The 16,583-nt window shown below is 42.7% G+C and overlaps 1 protein-coding gene across 2 annotated transcripts in view; it reads right to left on the bottom strand.

The window, feature by feature from the left end:
• The window catches only part of SYNRG (synergin gamma), a 155,267-nt gene extending 139,368 nt beyond the window's left edge, over positions 1 to 15,899 (bottom strand). For both annotated transcript variants that reach the window (XM_082245237.1, XM_082245238.1), the window contains exons 1-3: positions 15,806 to 15,899; positions 3,515 to 3,555; positions 1,351 to 1,475 (exon numbers count right to left, since the gene is read on the bottom strand). In XM_082245237.1, the coding sequence (XP_082101363.1) occupies positions 1,351 to 1,475; positions 3,515 to 3,555; positions 15,806 to 15,846 (207 nt within the window). In that variant the 5' untranslated portion in view covers positions 15,847 to 15,899. The remainder of the gene's footprint in view (positions 1 to 1,350; positions 1,476 to 3,514; positions 3,556 to 15,805) is intronic.
• Between the last annotated feature and the right edge of the window lie 684 nt (positions 15,900 to 16,583).

Genomic DNA, 16,583 nt, shown 5'->3' with positions numbered 1-16,583 from the left:
AGGAATCGGTGGCGGTTGCCAACGATAACCTCAAGAGATTAAACAAATGTGGTCCACTTGGCGGCATGTCTTTCGATACTCCTCTCGCTATGAAACTCTCACTGATTCTCCTTGTACTCTAAATGAAAAACGCTCTAACCTCCTATACTGGAGGTCTACATTTCTGTCACTGCTTTTTCATTGTACATGCAAGAGAGCCATGATTGTTCTCTATTACCTTAAAAATATCCTTTCTATTTATGCTTGAATATACTACTTTCCTGATACCCCCTACCCCACCACTGACATTCTAATTGAGCCAGAAGTTGCTGCCTTCAGCAGCCATAATTTGTTCCATTTGTTATTATAAGGCCCGTAAAAACGTGCAGATTGTCGGCCGAAAAGATTCGGCCGACGACCGATCGGCCGATTTTCGGCTTGTTAGTATGATGCTTCCGACAGCGCACTTTCGGCCGAACAGAATCTGTCATGCAAGCATTAAAATTTTTGTATGCCGACACCAGAACGGCCGATTGTTCGCCAGTCAGTACAGATTTCGGCCGACAGACAGCAGATTTGCAAGACTGGGCATGCTCAGAAAAGAAAAAACACAGGGAAAGTTAACCATCACATGACATCACTTCTGCAGTCGGCGGACAAAATTCGTGTGCAGTCTTTTGCACTTTTCAGCGGACACGACAGCCCGGGGACAAAAGACGGCCGATCGGTCGGCCGACGATCGGTACATGTGTACGGGGCTTAAGTTTATGTACTGTTCACTATGTACTGTTCACTAAGCAATTTACCTTTGTCGATTAGATATACCCTGTTATTTGGATATCTAGCCTTGTACAGGGATATACCTAATATTGCTGCTAGATGGTAGCTTACCATAACCTACGCTGTGATTCCCCTTAGGCATTATGATTATTTTGCGTATAATAACTGAAGCCCTGTCATACACGAAGAAACCTCATGTCCTTATTGCACTGGTTTGCCTTGCTGTATGTCGTACTAAATGCTTGAAGAATGTTATTATCTGTATCCCGTTTTCTCTTTAATAAACTTTGATTGTGAAAAAAAATAAATAAAAAAAAAAAAAAATGACTGCCACATGACAATTAAAATAGGCATCAGTGAGTACTACAGTAAGTATTGCTACTCGTACTTAAAATACTGGTATCGGTGCATTCCTAAATTTACACACATCTGCCACACATAACAGTGAGGAAAGTGACACACTTTGCTTCTGGTTCAGCAATGCAAGGGAGTGACCAGGAAACATGAACACTAAATCATAAAGTAGCAGTGTGCGGCAGAAATCAAAGTCCCACAATCCACCAATTCCATTAATATCAGGCAGAGAATTACCTGTATGGTCATCGCTCCTTGGGGAATCTGAGGACTATATCCAACTGTCATCATATTTTGAACATTTGACTGCATGACGGGTACCATGGGAAATCGGGCTGTTTGCTGTTGCATTGGTATCATTCCTATATAGCAAGAAGAAATTAAATAGTCAGATATATTACTTCAACAGCTTGTGGCCATTACCAACCTAAATGACAGATACCCACTATCAGAAACAATTGCCCATAATATACCAACGAATACACATTGACGTAAGACGGGCACCGATATTATGGCTGCTTAAAACATGACCAAAAATATAAAACTACTCTGAAGCTTACAAGAGAAACAAATAAACTTTTGTACTTGAAGAATTATTTTGCCCAGCTTACAGCATTGTGCAGTGATAGAGTTGTAGTAAATTATAGGATTAGTGGCACTTTCTAGAGCACATCAGGTTTTAATTTACAAACATGCCTGTAGTACACATGGGTGTACCACTTGACCTCCGGAAGATTTACTCCCCCTTTATGACAAGTCCATTCTTTGAAATACAGCTCTGCATTACTTTAACTGGCAATTGCAATGCTGTACCCAAATAAAAAGTATTTTTTTGTTTTTTTTATATAATCACAAAAGAGAGCTTTTTTTGGTGGCATTTGATCATCACTGCGCTTTATTTTTTGGGTTATAAACAAAAAAAAAAAAAAAAAAAAAAAACGACAATTTTGAAATAGTCTACAAAATATATCCAATAAAAATATTAAAAAAAGAAATAAAATAATCTAATTTCTTGATAAATTTAGGTTGATTGGCTGTCAGGATCGGAAAGCTCCCCATTGCCACTTGCGATTGGTAGCTTTCAGTTAGCGCTCTCTGCACAGCTGTATTTTCATTCAGATACACAAATATGCAGCCATTTGGGGTTAAGGCCCACCTGCCAAGGCTGCATATTTGAGTACTGTTGGCGCCAAGAGGTTAAACATCTAGAGCAATCAAGGGATTAAAATGTGTGCCTAACCAGTGGTTTTGTTTACTTCGTGGGGTTCTTTACCTAGGGGATGTGATAGATTTTATTCCCTGAAAGAAAAATCCAACACATTTCCGCTGTCGGAACGGAGCTCTGCCTTGTTTACATAGGCAGAGCTCCATCCAGCCTCTCTCTCGACGATCGGTGGGTGTCTGTCCCATTTCTCCAAGGAAAAGAACATAGCATGAAAAACTGCAGAATGGAAAACTGCAGAATGGACTTGTGAGCGGTCTGATATAGAGGTAGAAGCTGATGTGATCTTTCAAACACCTCAAGTTCAGACTGTTTCACCCCCCCTTCCTGCCCAGGCCATTTTTTTTTTTTTTTTAATGCCATCGCTTTTCTAATGACAACACTGTACCCAAAGGACTTTTTTTTATTTTAACAGATAAAGCTCCATGTACACGGGACGTTGTTAAAAGTCCCTTTGAATGCTGGAATTTTTAGGACGTTTGCAACGTCCGTTCGGTCCCGTTTGTACCCGCGTTTAGCGGGCGTTTGCGTTTAGAACCGTTCATAGAGGTCAAAAAAATTATTCCCCTTTAAAATGGAAAAACGCGAACGCTAAACGCGGGTCATCGCATTCGGTCGCATTTTTGCGTTTGAAACGCCGGGAAACACACGTTCGAACGCAAATAAATGCGTTCTAAAAAAAAGTCCCTGAACGCAACTGCCTGCAAATGACTATAAACGACCCTGTGTACATGGACAGATAAGATATAATGTAGATGGGTTCAGGGGCTTCTGAAAAAAACGCCCAACTGCTCCTAAACGGCCATTTCCAGCGTCCCGTGTACATGGAGTCTAAGACAGAACTTTCTTTTGGTGGTATTTAGGCCTCATGCACAATGGACATTTTTGCAGCAGCTTTTGATTAGAACGCCTTCTCACTTCCTGTCAAATACTCTTTGAAAAGCAATCTGATGCTGTGAACATGTGAACAAGTTCTTATGCTGGCACTGATCTGGTGTAGCAGGGATTAGGCACACTGTAAGTGGGTGGCGATGATTAGGACACTGATTGGTGCAGCGGTGATTAGGGAAACAATGGCTGGCGACACTGATAAACAGTCATATCTGACAGCTGGGTGGGAAGCCGTTTAAAAGAAAAAAAAAAAAATTTCAGATTATAAATATTACATTGCATACATACCTTGAGATGATCCAATGGTGGTCCCTAAAGGAAATACAAAACTGAAAAAAAATACAAGTTACATCAGATGGAAAGGAATTCATAGAATTATCAACTATGTATATGCATGGGTAACGTCACCTTGTTAAGAGAAGTAAAAAAAAAAAAAAATTCTCTAGAACTAAACATACAACACAAAGATTTTAGAAAATGTTATTGCCATTTACCTACTGCTGTTCTGTTGGAACACAAATATACATTGCAATCACTTCCTGCTTCCTGGGTGCCAAGAGGGAAGCTCTGCCTGCTAGAATTCCATGTCCACTTCCAATCTTTTAATACTAAATTGCCCGCTTAGAAAATGGCGAGCCAACCACATGATCAAGAAATGACATTTCTAGGGTTGTTCTGTATGGATTCAGAATCTGTAGCCAGGCTATGTACATTCAGATATCTACATTCCTAAATCGGAATCAAAAAACTGTATTTGAGCACAACAATCTGAAATTGCAATTTAACCAATTGTATTTAGAGCAAGTAAACCCATCCCATTCGTATCTCAATGGTTTAGTTTGTTGAGAAAGCACTTTGAAAAACACCCCTGCAATTTCTAGCTGTGGCCATCCTGAGTAGGGGGAATTAATGAATATAGCATTTACTGGATTTCATCTGCCCCTACCTCAGGCATGGTCAGAGCGATTTCCCTTTGCTTCCAATTTATATGGTGGAGGTCAGATAGAACAGGAAATGAGGGACAAAAATTCCTCTAGCAGGAACACAGACAGCAACAAAATCTAACAGATTCTCACTATTACACATGCAATGCAACCAATGCGAAACAGTAAAAGTTGGGTTTCAAAGTAAAGTTATATTACTAACATTTTTTACACGAGAATAACATTTCTCAGCTAATTTACATGGGGTCCTTTTTAAAAATAAATGCACTAGAGCTTTATCATGTAAAAATCAAGGTGCCAAGGTTTCTTCCTAATTAGTATGCTTCAGCAGCTAGTGCAATTTGATAGCAGGAAGGAAATTGATGCTGTAAGATGAACACAAGTACATCATCAATTATACACACTGCACATTTAAAAATGAGGACAATAAAGAACCCAGAAAACCTTGCCACAATCTCTATTCCCAGTCTGCATATAAAAAGGTATGTGTATACCAAATCTAGAACTCAAAGAGTAAAATGGCAGCTGCAAAGACCTTAGTTAGACACAACATCTCAGTTGTTCAGCCATTTAAAGTAGGGTTGAACTGATACCGGTATGGTACTCTTGCAAATGTTCTGATACCTATAACCGACATCTTTGCAATGCGATTTGAGCCCATACAAAATGAATGGGCTCAATTCACACTGCAAAGTATCGTAATGTAATTTTAACAGGAACGTGATGAGATTTATGTCTGAATCACGTGGTCGTCCCCCCCCCCCCCCCCCACTGCTCCTGGGTGAACCCAGGCTTGTTATAATGATTTCAGCCTGGTAGGAAACCGCATGAGATTTGGACAGGAATCGAACCACATTCATATTCAAATTGAATGCAATTCGAGCCTATTGATTATGTATAGGGCTCGAATCGCACTGCAAAAGGTATTGGTAATTGGCATCAGCGAGTACTTGAGCACAAGTATCAGTACTTATAAACCACAATAACAAAAAAACGTTATTGTGGCACCCCAAAGTTGAAAAGTAAACCTGTACTGAGAAAAACATGTAGGCTGCTGTCCATTACCTCCTAAAAATATGATCTACCTAGCCCTGGACTTGAAAAGCTAAGTAAGGCCCCTTCCAGAAGGAGCAGACTCCGTCAAGCCAATCCGTCTGCTCAGCGGGGTATTTCTCCACTGAGCCGGCGGATGACTCCGCTATACAGAGTGGACACAGACGCAGCCCGCTGTTCTACATGGGGTTTCCCACGACAAGACAATTGCTGGTTCCCCTGTCAGCACGGCGGTGTGTGTTGATGCGGGAATCGTGCAAATTTCTTTCCCTCAACCCGTGATTGCAGGAAAGAAACTTGCACCGTGTATGGTCGGCCTTAGTCAGCTAACCCTAAGAAAGGCATTAGGAGAAGTAGTAAAGTACTACCACTGTGCAGCACGGTAAGGTACCCAACACACGGGTGGCTGAGCCTGTGCAAAGTACAACTGCCATCTTTCCCTAACCAAGAAGCCCTTGGTTTCTATTATCTGCATACGCCGGTATGCTATATTTGTGTTTCTGATAGCTGCTGGCATTAATGTTGCACAGGCTCAGACTCCTGTGTACAAGAGTCCTAAAGAAGAAAGCAGAATCTGCATATGTGATGAACAAATATGGCTGACTTCATGTACAACTAAAATTACAAACTACACACACAAATCTACTAACAGAAAAAAAAAAAAAAAAAAAAGTTATTTTAATACGTATTTTCATCAAGCTGATCTTTCATTTTATCCACATAAACCACTTTCATGGGTAAAATTCTACTAAAAACCGAAGAATGCAAAAAAAAAAAAAAAAAGTTTGTTTAAAAAATGAAAATAAAATAAAGATAAAATAACTAGATTAGGGTTTGAGTTAGGGCAGTGTCAGGGTTAATGTGCTTTAGGGCTGGTACATACTAATGCAATTCAGTGTGATCCAATTCACATCTGAATTGCATGATAACAGAAATAACATTGCTTCCTATGGTTCCTGTTCACATCAATGCAGAGCAGCTGCGATATGACTTTGGGGAAGGATCCTGTGCTACTTGGTGCGGTTTTGTGGTCCATAATTTCAAAGGAAACGCATCAAAATTGAATCTACATGTTTTCTCGTTGTTAGGAGCCGACTCCAGCTGGCATGCTAAGAACCAATGACTCATCCCTTCTGTCAGGGCTCCTCACGGCGAAAATAAATAAAAAATCCAAAATCCATACCAGACCCTTATCCAAGCATGCAATCTGGCAGCCCAGATCTCTTCCCATGTACCTCTACTTATTCACCAAAAAAAAGGCAAAGTAAATAAAAACAAAGACAATTTATTAAAAAAAGTCTCCTGATGTAAATCCATTGTTAATCACAATGAACACTGGTCGCTGACCGGCACAAACAAAGAAATTGCTGTCCAGCGACCATAAATCGATCTTGTCGCTTGACACTTGCCGGATAACAGCGCCACTAAGTACACAAAGGGGCTTGGCCACCCGATGACGTCACCTTAAAATACATAACAGACTGAAGGGTCTAATATGGATTTTGGGGGGGGGAGGCGCGGCCAGAAATTCGTTGTTTTGTCTTTTTGGCATAAGGTCCCCTTCAAAATGCAGATCCAGAAGGGCTTTTTTGTTTAAATTCCTTGACAGCAGGAATGACTCGTTGTTTGGATGCCAGCAGGTGCCGTCTCCTTAACAACTGATGACTCATTCCTGCTGCTGATAGGGATGAGTCACAGTGGTAAAACATGCATTATTAAAAAAAGGTATCAAAAATGTACAAAGTCCCACTGCAGCTACACTACAAAATCACATTGAAAAATTGGATCAAAACCTATTTTTAGGGTCCTTTCACACGAACGATCCGATCAGATCCGCCTGTCAGTTTTTTAGGCGGATCTGATCGGATCCTCCATGAATTTCTATGGGGCAGCGGATGTCAGCGGAGACACCTCCGCTGACATCCGCATCCGATCCTGTCCTTGAAATCCGGAAGGATGGAAACCCTATTTTCCATCCGTCCAGGGGATCAGATCAGATGGGATTGGATGAGAGCGGAAAGGCTGTCCGCTCTCATCCGATTCCCCATAGAGAGCAGCAGGGCTCTGACACCTCCCTCTCCACACAGAGCGGAGACAGAGCTGTCACCTGCCTGCTCAGCGGGGATCTGTGTATCGATCCACCTCTGAGCAGCACGTAGTCCACCGACGGAGCAGACCATGTGAAAAGGAGCCTAAAAAGGTTATATATATATTATATATATAAATATATATTCATTCATTTATTACACACATACACTTTTCACTATGTTGAACCAGTTTTCCTGAGCATTAAGAGAAAAAAAAAATAAAAAAATCAGGCTCTATCCAATTGCATTTTGTACCATACGAGGCCTCATTTGTCCTGAGAAAAACAAGGTATAAATTTACCTGGGTGCACTAAATAGTTGCAACAATACATCCAGTTTTACCAACATGCTGAAGTAGTAAAACTAGTTTCAGGCATTCAGATTTTGTTTGGACATTTGTCCCTAACAAATGATATTCTTGTACATAGGTGGCCTTGTATAGTAGAACCTGTACAGAAATTCACAAACCAGAGTTTACACTATGTACGCTATCACAAATCAATCACTGGAAGGCTTCCTTGTGAGCGGCCCAGCCAACCAAACGTCCACAAGCAACAACAAACAAATGGCCGACAATATATTGTGCAACACTAAAGCATTGAAAGATTTCTAGAAACTGAACACAGCTCTTTCCTTTTAAATGTGCAATAAAAATGTGTTTTAGTATTACTGAATATGCGATTCAATTGTAGCTCCAACCATCCAATGATTCGCTCGCATCTTTTCCCCAGGTTCTTTCACACGCCAGTGTTGGGCCATTTTAATTGTCTTGCGCAGGATGACAGGCATGCACATGTGCAGCTCAGTGTTGAACAGGCAATTGTATTTTATTGCAGAGAAGACATTAAAGTGGTTATAAACACCTATATATACCCAGTGAAATGACTGCCTCAGGTGATACACAGAGATTAAACAAATCCTCCTCCATAAATTGTATCTGTTTATCTGCAGTCTTCTTTTCTATACATCCAATCAAAGTGCAGAATTTATAAACCTTGTCACACTCTGCAGAGCTCAGTGAGGAGATCTGACAGCTGATTGGAGGGAAGGGACACACCCCCTAACACAGGAACAGAGCTGAGGTTGTCAATCAGCTGGAGCTCCTTCCCCGGTCACCTTTTTTCCTCTTGGTGTTAGGAAAACTTGTCAGAAATGATTCATGCTGTTAGAGGAACAAAGCAGCAGACAAAAATGAGATGTAGTGCTCTTACTTGAGACAAGTACACAATATAGAGCAGGCGTTCCTGCGTCATCAATGTAACACATACATCCCTAGCTGGGGCTACAGGCAGTGATGCAGACACACATACACGCACAGGCATCATCCATTGTTGCCAATATCAGAGCAATGAAATGCAGCCAACGCTGCAGTCTAAGCATGTAAAGTGGCTGAAACAGGCTAAAGGAGAGAAGCAATGCAAAAAAATAAAATAAAAATAAATTAAGGAGGGAGAAAACAGTATTTTATGGAATAATAAACAAATCAATTGTCACAGTGCTTTAGCAAACTGAAAGAGGAGTTCTAGCCACCTGTCAAAAAAAAAAAAAAGTCAGCAGCTTAAAAAACAGCAACTCACCTGTTTCACGGTCCAGTGGTGCACTCAGCCCAGCCGTCTTCATTCTATGTCCTCCCTCAGCGGCAGTGCCTGCATCTTCACTATGGGCACCCGGCTGGGACAGCTTCTGACTTCACAGCCGGTTGCCCATTGCGCATGCGAGAGTTGTGCTGCGTATTGTGAATGGTGGATGCAGTCTTCTGGGACCTGTTAAGTGTCCCAGAAGACTGCAGGGGGAGGAAGGAATGGAGAACTTCCGTTGCAGAGCGCTGCAGCGCTCGGAACGGAAGTGGAAAGCAGGTACTGCTCAAACTCAGGTACCTGCTCCCTACCCGCACCCCCCCTCAAGAGTGGCGGGAGATGAGTCCTTAGAGTGGAACTTCCCCTTTTGGATGGAGTTCCGCTTGCAGGTCATCCAGATATTTGTTATATCTACTTAAAATGAATAATTTAGATATTAAATAACTGAATTTAAAATTTTCATTGAATAATGTGTAGTTAATCCAACAGGGTAGGTCTTTACACTATATACAGAAGTTGTTGGTTTATTGAGAGCTCTTAAAAAAAAAAAAAAACACAACATGGCCCCCAAAACAACATGTGTCCAACCATTTATTCCCATGACGAGGGATACTGCGTCCCAGCTGGAGCAGATCTGTTCCATTTTGCTTAATGTTTTTTATTTGCAGGTGAGTAATGCACAAGGTGGATGCGCCCTCCTGTGTGTTTTTTTTGCAGTTGGTTGATCTTAAGCCTCGTACACACGCGTCGAAATTCGGCCGGGAATTTTCGTCCGACGACCGATCAGCCGATTTTCGGATTGTTAGTATGGTGCTTCCGACAACAGACTCCGACTTTTCGGCCGAAAAAATCCTGGTGTGCAGACTAAAAAAAATTTTTGTCCACCATCAAAACACGTCCGATTTTCATGCAGTCAGTACAGATTTCGACAGGGAAAAATCTTATAAGCAAGACTGGGCATGCTCAGAGAAGAAAGAACACAAAGAAAGCAAACCAACACATGACATCACTTCTGAAGTAGAATTTTGTCGTGCGGGAAAATCTGTGTGCAGTCTAGGCAGAAATTCGTTGCGTGTCTACTAGGCTTTAAACTCCAACTCTGGGACATTGTTGCATTACAAACATTGTAAACTCCCATCCACCTGTTGAAGAAGGATTTAGACCCCGTTCACACTGGGGCGACGCTACTTGCCGGGGCGACCTCACAGGTCGCGGTGCGCAGCTCGCACCGCAACCTCAGAGCGGCCGGCACGGACTTCATATCATTGAAGTCAATGCAGGTCGCTCCGGGTCGCCCCAAAGAAGCTCCGGACCCTTTTTCTAAGTCCGAGCGACTTGTGTCGCTCCTATTAGAACGGGTCCACAGCTTCTCAATGGCAGGAGACCTACAGCGACCTGTCAGGTGACCAGGTCGCCCCAGTGTGAACGGGGTCTTAAAGTAGAGCTAAACTCTTCAATCAACATTACATATTTTTGATCCTTATGCTGCTAGCATTAGTATATAGATTAGTTTATACACAGCTCAAAAAATATTAAAAGGAACACTTTGAAAACACATTAGATCTTAATGGGGGAAAAATCTCATGCTGGTATCTATACTGATATGGACTGGGTAATGTGATAGAAACTAAAGGATGCCACATCGTTTATTGGAAATTAAATTTATCAGCCTACAGAGGACTGAATTCAAAGACACCCCAAAAATTAAAGTGAAAAAAATGTGTAGTTTGTATGGTCCCCACGTGCTTGTATGCATGCCTGACAATGTTGGAGCATGCTCCTAATGAGATGACAGATGGTGTCCTGGGGTATTTCCTCCCACATCTGGACCAGGGCATCACTGAGTTCCTGAAAAGACTGAGGTGCAACCTAGTGGCATCAGATTAACAGAAACATAAATGTCCCAGAGGTGTTCTATTGAATTTAGGTCAGGCAAGCAGGGAGACCATTCAAAAGGTATCAGTGGTTTCCTTCTCCAGAAACTGGCTGCATACTCTTACCACATGAGGCCGGGGCATTGTCACGCACCAGGAGAAACCCAGAACCCACTGCAACAGCATAGGGTTTGACAATGGGTCCAAGGATTTTATCCCGATACCTAATGGTAGTCAGGGTTTTTTTTTTTTTTTGCTAAATCCCAGCTTCCCTATGTACCAATAATATACCTCTGTTGAAGAAAAATACCTTAGCCCTTGATGTGTGCCATAGAAAAGTTCATGGATTTCCTGAAAACCAGTAAGACACAGGAAGCAGTTCACCAGCTGACCTCATTAGCACCTCAGTGTGCATATCTGGCATTTAAAGGGTTAAAAAGATGGTGAGGTAGTGTCATATCACATACCCCCACCTTTTAAATGCCTCTGAAAAGTGATCCAAGCACAGAGCACTGTCCAGAGGCACAGCAGTTTAGACACATGGCTAAATGTGTATAGAGAAACCCCAAATTAGTGGGGTATAATAGCGCTCGCTATTACTATCCAGGGGTGGACAATTGCTTGTCAGTAGCCTAAAGGCTACGATAAGAAAATCTGTAGGGAAAATTCGTCTGACGACCGATCTGCCGATTTTCGGATTGTTAGTATGGTGCTTTCGACAGCCGACTCCAACTTTTCGGCTGACAAAATCCTGATGTGCAGGCTATATAATTTTTGCCGTCCGTAATACAATGTCCGATTTTCATCTCAGTACAGATTTTGACGGAAAAAAATCTTATGAGCAAGACTAGGCATGCTCAGAGAAGAAAGAACACCTACAAAGCAATCCAACACATTACATCACTTCTGAAGTAGAATTCTGTCATACGGGAAAATTCGTATGAAAATAACCTCTTCACTTTCCACATCAGACTAGCATGCCACAAAAAATGGACGACAGATCGTTCGATAATCTGATCGTGTGTACGGGGCTTTAGACTGTTTGTGTACTTTCCACTTCTTATCTTAACTAGTGATGAGCTTGGGTGTGATTAGAGTAGGATGCAAACCCAAGTGTGCAAGGCCACCAAGGAGCTGTCACCTGTACTGAGCCAATCATCAGTGGCCGGGACATTCCCTACCCTGCAGCCGAGGGTATATAATGAGCATGCACTGTATATAAAGCAGCTGCTGGTGGACACCTTGGCTGCTTATAATTGGCCCAGTACATTAACTGTTTCCTGGAGGGCTTGCTTAGCTGGTTATGGACTTGAATACATCTGAGCTCATTCCTAATCTTCACAGTAAGACTAAGTGTAGATGTGTGGTTCAGCCATGTTTTTAGTGCCCCCCCTAAAAGTGACTGTAAACCCTTTCATATACCCAGTGACGCGACTGGCCTCAGGTGATACACAGGGATGAAAAAAATCCACCTAAATAAATTATTTCCGTTTATCTGCAGCCATTTGTCCTGTACACAGATTCAAAAAGCAGGGGACAGGGAGCTGCAGTTACACACTGTACTCAGAGCTGATTGGAGGGGGGGGGGGGGGGGGGGGGAATTCCCCCCCCCCCCTCTTCACAGCACACAGGAACAGAGCTGAGGTGGTCAATCATAGGCTGTGTGCTGAGCTCCTTCTTGTGTCACCTTTTTAGGTTTTGGGACTGGAAAACTTGTCAGAAGTGACTCATGCTGATAACAAAGGAATTAAGCAGCAGACAGAAATGACACTTAAGCTGGTCATATTGTACATTATACAATTTTTTTTTTATTCGATTTACCTTAACTATGTAGTGCAAGGGCCTGCCTGATTTCATACAAAATTGAAAGTGTTTAGGTTTGACCTCATATTATATGGTGTTGGCAAAGGAAAATTGTATAATGTATGGCCGGCCATAGTGCTTTGGAGGGAGGTACTTAAACACTTTAGAAATATGCGTTTTGTTCGGATTTCATGTTTACAACCACCTTACGCTGCAATAGGGGGCGTTTACATGCCGGGGCAGCGCTGCTTTACGGCTGCAGCAAAAATGAACCAACGCGTTGCAAATGAGGAACACCACGAACGCCCAGCAACTACTTTCGCCATTATTGGGGTTAAAACAGACTATGAGGAGGTATCACATCACCTCCTCACTACCTGTCAATTGACTCTGAAAAGTGACCCGAAATTGTGGATCACTAATCAGGGGAGAGGTGGGTTTAGACACACATCTAAATCTAGCCCAAGGACTTGTTCACACTTAGGCCTCATGCACACAGGTTTCTTGTAAACGCGGTTTATCCTGACAGGAGAAAATCTGCAATATAAACTCACCTAAGCTGCATTTTTTCAAAACAGTCTAGGTGACTTTAACGCAGTTTAAGAGTTGGGAGATTATTTTATTGGCCAGAATTTTAATTTATTCTGTCCATTTAAACAAACGCTGAAGTGCTAAATGTGCCTAGACTTTATGAGCGTTCAGTGTTTTCAAACGTCCATGTGTGCATGAACACATGGGATAACAGAGGGGAGTTAAAGGGCAGAAAAAAAAAAAAAAGAAGAACACCCAAACTCACAAAAACGGGAGTTTAAAGGATAAATTCATGTTTAAAATAATTGCAAATTGTTTTGCAGGTAAAAACCATGCGCATTTATTATTTTTGTGTTGCAGCATTGCACCAGCAATCAGCAGATCTGCTCCACACGGGTCAGCGTATTGGCTTCCCCTTACGGGTAAGCTGATACTTACTGACAGTAAGTCCTTGTTCACACTGAGCACAGCATTGAAATTGTGCAAACTTACATGATTTCAAAGCCACATTTCAATCCGACTTCGGGGGCAACGTGAAAGACATCTGTGCAGGTTCAGGTCTATTGAAATCGCCCCCTGAAATCAGCATAAGTAGAGCAAGAACTTCTTTTGGAAATTGGTGCGGCGTCGCACCGATTGGGACGCTCCTATTGTCAGCAATAGGCTCCGATCTGACCTGTCAAATCGCATCCATGTGAACGGGGGCTAAAACTCAATGAATTACTACAGTGCTCCACAACGCCGTGGTAGTCCATTGAGAACTACAAGCCGACATCCGCAAAGGATGCTGGGACTTGCAGTTCATTCACACACCGAGTCGTGTGTCTGAATGGTGCAACCGTGTGGGCGGAGCCCCGCACAGCCATGCTGTTTTTAAAAAGTGACAGCTAGTTTGGGGGAACTTCTCTCAGTACTGCTGCCATAGGGAGGGAAGGGGGCACTAGGAACAGGTTACATGTTCCACCCTAAAATCAGGTGTAACGCGTTCCCAAAGGTGAACTGAAGCTGGATACACACTATAAAACTTTTGTTGTTAGAATTCCTTTAGATTTACCTTCAACTATGTAGTGCAAGAGCCTCCCTGATTGTATACAAATTGAAAGTGTTTAGGTTTGACCTCCTATTATATGGTTTTGGTAAATCTAAGAGCCCATTCAGACTAGCGAGACACGACTTTGGGGGGGCGACCTGTGAAGTCGCGTGCACCGCGACTTGCAGGGACTTCACATAATGGAAGTCTATGCAAGTCGCTCAGAGGTCGCCCCAAAGTAGTACAGGACCCTTTTTCTAAGTCGGAGCGACTTGTGTCACTCCTATTAGAACGGGTCCTGTACTACTCAATGGACCGCGACATACCGCGACTTGTCAGGCTGACAAAGTCGCGCTAATGTGAATGGGTTCTAAAGGAAAAAATCTAAAGATAGCTGTATAGTGTGTATCCAGCTTTATCCTTTAACAGCAGCAGTGTGCACAATAATATTTTGAATTGTTAACTATTTTAACCTCCCTGTCGGTATTCCCGAGTGTGGCTCAGGGTGGAATTTCAGTACCATTAGCGGTAACCCCGAGCCACACTCGGGGTACCGCCAGGGAGAAGTCGCTGGATCCTGGAAGAGGTTACTTACCTTGTCCCCAGGATCCCACGAAGTATTCCGGCAGTGTACAGCAGCCGGATCTTCCGCCTGATGCTGTGTGCCCGGCTTCCGTTATTTACGAGCGTTGAGTCGCAGGGGGGGGGGGTGGAATCGGCAGCAAATTCAAGAAGAAGAAAAAAAAAAAAAACACAAACTCACCGATACATTGTAATCCTATTGGATTACATTACCAAATAAAATAAATTGACCTTAGTTTGCCCCCCAGTGCCCTTGCCTGCAGTTTTACTGTACTTGGATAAAAAGTATTATTATATTATAATTTATGATTTTGTGTTTCAAGCTTTATCATACCCAAGATGTTATAAAGAAGAACGCACAGAAAAAAAAAATATATAAAAATATATGTAAATAGTTGGTTTGGGCTGCAAAATAATGGTACCACTTTCAGCACCTAAAATCTGAAATAATCATACCGCCAGGGAGGTTAACCTAAAGTTGCATTGCAAAAAAGAAAAAACACACAATGCTGTGGTGTGAATGGAACACACAGTAAACAATGGCTTTCTATATGCCCCAGTGTCAATGTACACAGATGGTGTGAATGAGACCTAAGAGAGCTGTAAATTCTATAGCCTGTATAATGAGATTAATATGGGGGGGGGGGGGGGTAAAACAAAAGCAGAAAAGACAATAGCATACAACCTGTACTGAGCCTTCATGTAACAAACTGCTGTCACTTTACAAATCCTGTTTAATAAAAACAGGACATGACAGGGTGAAATCTGATTGGCTGCCATCGATAGGACTTCATTATCCTGCACCCTCTTATAATGACTATGAAGAGTCATTCATACTTCTAAGTGCAGGAAAACATTGCATTCCCTGATAGAACTTTATTAAGGGATGTGTGCTGCACAGACAGCCTCTCAATAGATGCCAATCTTACAGATGCACATCAATGACTGCTCCCCCAACACACTACGTAGGGTCCTGTGTCACCACCTTAAGCCCTAGGACTGCTCCACCCTGCTCCCTCCTGACACCGCCTAAGCAGGACATATACTCCCACACCTGCACCGTCTATGGAAACCCCCGTGTATGAAGTGTCTACACACCTGCCACTGCCGGCACCCCCGGCTCCCGGTCTCATTGCCATCTTTCCGTGCTGTAAATACAGGGGCACAGCCTACTTCCGCCAGTAGAACGACATCAACTTCCGGTGTTCTCTGAGCGCTGAGGAATATTCCCGTGCTGTGTCCCTGAACAATGATGTGATGCACGCACGCTCACGTGTCCTGTCTGTGTCTGCTAAAGTCATAATACACTTGTATAGGAAACCTGCATATGTCAGTAGGAAGTGAACCAGGAGCTCCAAATATGCAGTGCTGCTGCTATGCACTGGGCCTTGTACAAAGAGCCTTCTCTACCATACAAAAATACACTGCTCCAAAATAATTAAAGGAATGTTTTTTAATCAGAGTGTAGCATCAAGTCAATTAAAGAGGAAGTAAAGTCCCTAAAAAAAAAAACGAGAAAAAAAAGCCCTGTAAAGAGAAAGCCATAATGAGCTAGTATGCATCGCATACTAGCTCATTATGAAGTACTTACCTTAAAACGAAGCCACCACCGTGCCGCCCGCTTAGCGACACAGGATGGCCGACATGTCCGGCCGTCCTGCTTCCGGGTTCGCGCCCTCCGGCCATCTGATTGGCCGGAGGCGAGATTACATCACTCCCACGCGTGCGCGCGGGAGCGGCCGTTCACGGCACTGACATAGTTGCCAACATTTGAAAAAAATTTCCAGGGACACTTTGCAGCACAGCTATCAATTACTTACCACACCCACCTCCCTGAAGCTCCGCCCATTCTGCATAATTAATCAAAGCCTACTTA

This window comes from Pelophylax lessonae (assembly GCF_965119305.1).
Source record: "Pelophylax lessonae genome assembly, chromosome: 2".
Lineage (NCBI taxonomy): Eukaryota > Metazoa > Chordata > Amphibia > Anura > Ranidae > Pelophylax > Pelophylax lessonae.
The sequence above is the reverse complement of the archived record's forward strand: the minus strand, read 5'-3'. Positions and strand labels throughout refer to the sequence as shown.